We start from the raw sequence: 5804 nt of genomic DNA on the forward strand, positions 1-5804 counted from the left end.
AGAGTCGGACAGGACTAAACAACAACAACAAGAGCATGATGCTGATACTGCCAAGCTTGCAGGTTTGATCCTGGACTAGATGAACCTCAGGGTCCCTTCCAACTCTCTGATTCTATAAATCCTGCCTGCACCAACTGCTGACGCCTATTGGCTATGCATGCATAACGCGGCACCGAGGAAGCAGCTGCCGAGGGGAGATGCACAGCACAGCCCGGTCGGGGAAGGGAGGGTACCAGGAACAGCCGGAGGATGAATGGAACAGCGGTACCATTTCCTTCACTAGATGGGGGAGTGGCGAAGGAATGCATCCTCCTCCCCTCAAATGACGGGGTCAGATGGTTCAGCCGAGGCCGCACAAGCAACCGCTTCCAAGAGCGGAGCTAAGGCGGCTTGAGCGTCAAAGTCAGTCGGCGGCTAAAGGGGCTCCTCCCGCCGCTGGAGGGTTGGACCAACTGTCTTCTTTCCGATCAAGCCGTGAGTATTTCCCCCCTCCGTTTCAAATGGTACTGCCTGTATCAAGCGTAGAGCGGATAAGGTCAGAGCGAACCACTGCGCACGAGAGGGGGAGGAAATCGGGCAAACTCGCTTTCCCCTTCGCCTGAGGAAACCTAATTCCAGCTCGTCGGTAAGAGTGCTTTAAAAGACAAGCAGGAACCTTGAGTTATTACATAACCTTGGGGGAGGTTCTGTGGGCAAACCGCGTTCCCTCCCCCCATTGTGCTTATTGGTATTCCCCACTCGTCTTGAGGGGGCATCTTTGGCTTTTGAGGATTGTACCACTATGCGCTACACAGAGGGGGAAGCAGTGGACAGCGCTATTGTATCAAAAGGGGAGCCTGCAGGAAAATTAGTCTTATGTCCTGCTTCCTAGGTATTTCCCTCACCACCACTCCCACAAAATATAATTTTACCATCACGCTGCCTGGTACCGTCTGCTTTGAAGCAGGAGGATCCCGAACGAGAAAGACCAATGGCATAAGACCAACCCCCCTTTTTTTGAGAAATGGGACTGTCGATTCATAGTGAAGCCGATGAGAAAGGACTGAACCACTCACGCCGCCGGGAGGGTCAGAGGGAAAGGTTTGCCCGCGTGCAATTAGCCTTCCTGGACTGGGTGCTGTGTGCACAGTCCCCTCCCTTCCCTGGCTAGGTAGTGCAGTCCCCTGTGCAGGGCAGGTGGGGCGGGGACAGGGGTGGGGGGCTTTCATTGTGTGAGGTCTCATTCTTGCTCTCGCCTTCCCAGGAGCCACAAGGGACCATGAGTGACGGCGACAAGAACCCAGCCAGCACCCCGACCCCAGTCACTGATGTGCAAGGGGATGGGCGATGGATGTCCCTGGTGAGAGGCCCAGCTGGCTCAGTAGCCCATTGGGAGGATGGCGGGCTGTAGAGAACAAAGCAAGGAGGAGGGGGTTGGGGGGGGGGAGAGAGAATAGTTTTCCACCTTAGGAGGGTGCAGTTGCATTTTCCAGGGTTTTCGTTTGCACGTCTCCAAATGGTGGCAATCACAGTTATCAGCTTCGAAAGGCTTGCAAAAGATTTGTATTTTCAGGTTGAAACGCATGCAGGTTACATGCAGCATTTAAAAAAAACAACAACAAAGCAAATGTAGGATAAGGTGAAAAGGGGAGGGAACATCCTTATGAATGAACCACCTGTGAAACAGACAAAAGACTCCTGCCTCTCACTTGCCCCAATGAGCTCTTTGAGTAGCCTTATTAGTTTTCATTGTCTCAGATCTTTTTGGTCCCTCAGTGGCCTTCCCTGGAGAAGGCCGTGGTCGTTCCTGCCTTTGCAGCTTTCATTTAGTATTTGCGACCCACTTTTTCTCCCAAAGTGGAAAACAACAAGGGAAACCGCAAATGACTTACAGTGGAGGCGATAGCGCATTGTGGTCCTCAGGCAGTGTACAGTTGCTTGTGTGCTCAATTCTTGTGTGCTAGGCCAGAATTGCCAATGTGCTAATCCTGAGAAGGATGCAGAATGGAGCCCCATCCCTGCAAAGGGTGCTGTTGTGGTGCAGAGCGATAAAACCACCTACTACCTCCTCAGTTGTAGGGCTTTCATTTGACCATCAACATGGGACCTATTTTTAATGTTTCAGAAGTGTAGGCTGTGTCAAGTCTATTGCAGCAAAACCAACAGAGCACCTTAAATATTAACACTTTTATTGTTGGAGATGCTTTTGCAGGCTAGGGCCAGGGCCGCTTTTAATATTTCAATCTTGTATGTGCCCTCCTTTTCTCCTTTCTTCATAATCTCAGTAGCAGCACCCGCCCTGTGGAACGCCCTCCCACCAGATGTCAAAGAGAAAAACAACAACAACCAGACTTTTAGAAGACATCTGAAGGCAGCCCTGTTTAGGGAAGCTTTTAGTGTTTAACAGACTATTGTATTTTAATATTTTGTTGGAATGGCTGGGGAAACGCAGCCAGATGGGCGCGGTATAAATTATTATTATTATTATTATTATTATTACTATTACAAAAGAAAATGGTGCTGGTATCACCAGTGTGGCTCACCTGAAGCTGTAAAGGGAGGTGGGACCCACTCTTATGCTATCCGCTAATTGAAGGCCAATAAAAGAGTGTTGAGAGTGCATGGGGCACATTTATCCCCCTTGGGAAGGTTCCATTTCTAAGCCTAATTTCTCACCTTTGGCCTGGCTACCATCTCACACATTACGATGTGGAAAGAGCTTTATGAATGTTAGGTACCCCTTTTAGCCTCCTTTTCAGCTACTCCTTTCCCATCAGGGTGGACAATAACGGGAGTTTTTCCCATTTCTAAGTTTTGGCATGTAAATATATGGCAGTTTTTTGTGTGGTTGGCAGTAACAATGCACAAAAGCTGCGTATGCAATATAACTTTAAGGTACATTCCAAGCACATCCCCCCCCAGTACCCCCCAAGGGTTGCTGGGAATTGTAACAATGTGAGGGATAAACTACATTGCCCAGAATTCTTTGAGGGGGAGGAATGTGCTTCTAATGTGATTTGAAGAATTGGTGTGTGCACAGCCTTAACACTGCAGGTATTAAGGCGGCACTCCTGTGCGGAGTTGGGCATATTTTAAGACTATAGTGAGTCTCACCTGCATCTCATTTTGAAACTGGTCTGCATGCCTGGGTTGCTTCCTCTCTCCACCTAAAGACGTTCCTTTTTTTAGCTTTGTCTCTTGAAATTTACCTTCTTTCTCCCCATAAAACAGCACCATCGCTTTATTGCTGATAGCAAAGACAAGGAACCCGAGGTTGTCTTCATTGGAGATTCTTTGGTGCAGCTGCTGCACCAGTTCGAGGTAAGGTGGCTCAGAAAGAAACTTGTAAGGGGCGAGATGGGTAAGTGGAATTCTCTTTCAATAGTCTGACAGCCAATTCGCTTCCACCTCCCCACAGATCTGGAGAGAGCTTTTCTCCCCTCTACACGCTCTCAACTTTGGCATTGGGGGCGATGCCACCCAGCATGTGCTCTGGCGCCTGCAGAATGGGGAGTTGCAGCACATCCGACCAAAGGTAATCTTTCTGAAATAGTCCTATGCCGACTCAGACCATTGGTCCATCCACTCCAGAACTGCCATTTCCCAAGATCTCAGAGGCATTGATCAGCAAGATCCTTTAAAAACTGGATTGAGGACTCTGCCTGTGATCCTAAAGCTTTTCCCAAGAGATGTCTCCTTATGGGAAGCATCCGAGGAGATTGGGTAGTGGTGGTACGGGAACATAGAGCAGGATGAGGAAGTAATTGGTGATCTTTAAGGAGAGTTAGGTTTGTTTCTATTCTTCACCAAGAAAACCAGCAGGAAATCATACAGATTTTCATATTTTCTGCATAATTTATTCTGCCTCTAGGAAAGTGTGTGTGTGTCTTGATTGATTGATTGATTGATACTTTGGCATTTTTTTCGAAAGGACAAGGAAGTATCCAAAAACTCACAAGGGAGGACTAAAAGAAGAGATAGAGATAAACCGACAGTAGCCCTTCCTGCATAATCTCTATGCAGAAAATATTTAACTCCGTTTCTGTGACGCATGCATCATATGCCTATGTCTCTTTATTTTGCCTAATTCTGCTGTCACTAGTTAATCAGCCCTTGGGAAGAAGAAGAAAGCACTGGAAATACTGTTCAGACTACTTCTCCCGATTTGCTGAGATTATCTACACCTCGTAAAGCATATACTATAGCTGCTAGGCCTAAGGACTTGAAACAAGCTTTTAAAACATCAGCTAGGGGCTTACATCCTTGCTCACCCATCCCACCCCAATGCTGACCCCATTCCCTTTGCACCTTGCCCCCTCCCAAAAAACCCACTCCTTCACAGCTTGCCCCAATCACCCCATCCCCATACTGTTTGTCACTGCCCCCACTGGTTAGGGGAGAGACTCCTCCCCCCCCGCCTTTGTCCACCTTTGCTGAGAAAAAAGAGCCCAATTGTGGCTTTAAAAGCAGGATGGGGAACCTGTGGTTGATGGGAGTTGTAGTACAGCAACATTCCACCCCTGCAGGGCGGAATCTTCAACTACAGGAGAAAATGATTGTTCTAACCATGCGGGTGGCCTTCTTTAGGCCAGGACAGCAACCTCCTTTCCCCAAGAGAAACTTATTCTCCCCTCTCCCTCTTTTAACCTATAGATCGTGGTCGTCTGGGTGGGCACCAATAACCACGGCCACACTGCCGAGCAGGTGGCTGGCGGCATAGAAGCCATCGTGCGGGTCATCCATCAGCAGCAACCGCAGGCCCGCGTGGTGGTGTTGGTGAGTGCCGAGGGTGCCCGGGAGGGCTGCTTTGGTGGGAGGGATGAAGGTTTAAGGCAGCTACTGTTGGGCTACAACTCCCATCATCCCCAGCTAGCAGGACCGGTGGTCAGGGATGATGGGAATTGTAGTCCCAAAACAACCCCACATTCGGGGAACCCTGGCGTAAGGTCTGCACTGCTTTCTAATCGGCTCGTGTCTTCTCGAATGCAGGGCTTGCTGCCGCGGGGCAAGAACCCCAACCCCTTGCGGGAGAAGAACAGCAGAGTGAACGAACTGCTCGAGGCAAAGGTTCCGCTGCTGCCCAACGCCTCCTTCCTCAACGTCGACCCGGGCTTTGTGCATTCGGACGGGACCATAAGCCACCACGACATGTACGACTACCTCCACCTGACCCGCAACGGCTACGCCAGACTCTGTCCTGGCCTGCACCGGCTGCTGCTTTGCCTGCTGGGAGAATGCCACGCTCAAAGCCCTTGACCAAATGCTGTTGCCTGTGGCCAAGGTGGAGCCACGCTGTGGCTGGGTGGCTGCAAAGGGACACCTCCCCAGAAGTTAGAATGCTGTCTCTCCCGCCACCTCTCCTCCGGTCATCAAGTGGGCGGGCAATAAATACAGCTCCCCTCCCAAGCTGTTATGTCTTCATCTACCTAGTATTCAGCACTGAATGCTGCTTTCTCTCCCCCAAATCCCTTTCAGCATGTTAGTTCTGTAGATTGTTAAGTGATTGTGGGAGACTGTGGGGTTGGGGGGGCCTCTTGGCCAGCATCTGCCAAAAACTTAAGTTGGGCACAGGGCAAGTTGATGCGAACTTGCTTATGTTTACTTAATAAAAGTGGTCACAAAGTATCTGGTCTCCAAGACTGGCTTCTTCTTTCTGTCCACCCAGTAGAATATGAGACCCTTAATCTCAAGGCTGTGGGTTTGAGCCCCACGCCGGGCAAAAAGATTCCTGCATTCCAGGGAGTTGGACTAGATGGCTCTTGCGGTCCTTTCCGAGTCTATGATTCTGACTGGGTGTGGGGTTTTTTGTCCCAGATTTGCAAGCA

General features: G+C 49.8%; 1 protein-coding gene across 4 annotated transcripts; it reads left to right on the forward strand.

Annotated features, from left to right (window-relative positions):
- The first annotated feature begins 265 nt into the window (after positions 1 to 265).
- On the forward strand, positions 266 to 5595 carry PAFAH1B3 (platelet activating factor acetylhydrolase 1b catalytic subunit 3). Of its 4 annotated transcripts, none has more exons than XM_081922750.1 (6): positions 266 to 478; positions 1247 to 1339; positions 3211 to 3300; positions 3398 to 3514; positions 4633 to 4755; positions 4969 to 5595. In XM_081922750.1, the coding sequence occupies exons 2-6, from the start codon at positions 1259 to 1261 to the stop codon at positions 5233 to 5235; spliced, it is 678 nt and encodes a 225-aa protein (XP_081778876.1). In that variant the 5' UTR covers positions 266 to 478; positions 1247 to 1258; the 3' UTR covers positions 5236 to 5595. The 4 variants fall into 4 exon arrangements, with proteins under 4 accessions (XP_081778876.1, XP_081778875.1, XP_081778878.1 ...); XM_081922749.1 differs by having other exon boundaries at positions 268 to 474; positions 1244 to 1339; XM_081922752.1 differs by lacking the exon at positions 266 to 478 and adding an exon at positions 499 to 625 and having other exon boundaries at positions 1244 to 1339.
- Positions 5596 to 5804: the final 209 nt, after the last annotated feature.

The sequence above is a fragment of the Podarcis melisellensis genome, assembly GCF_964234715.1.
Source record: "Podarcis melisellensis genome assembly, chromosome: 8".
Lineage (NCBI taxonomy): Eukaryota > Metazoa > Chordata > Lepidosauria > Squamata > Lacertidae > Podarcis > Podarcis melisellensis.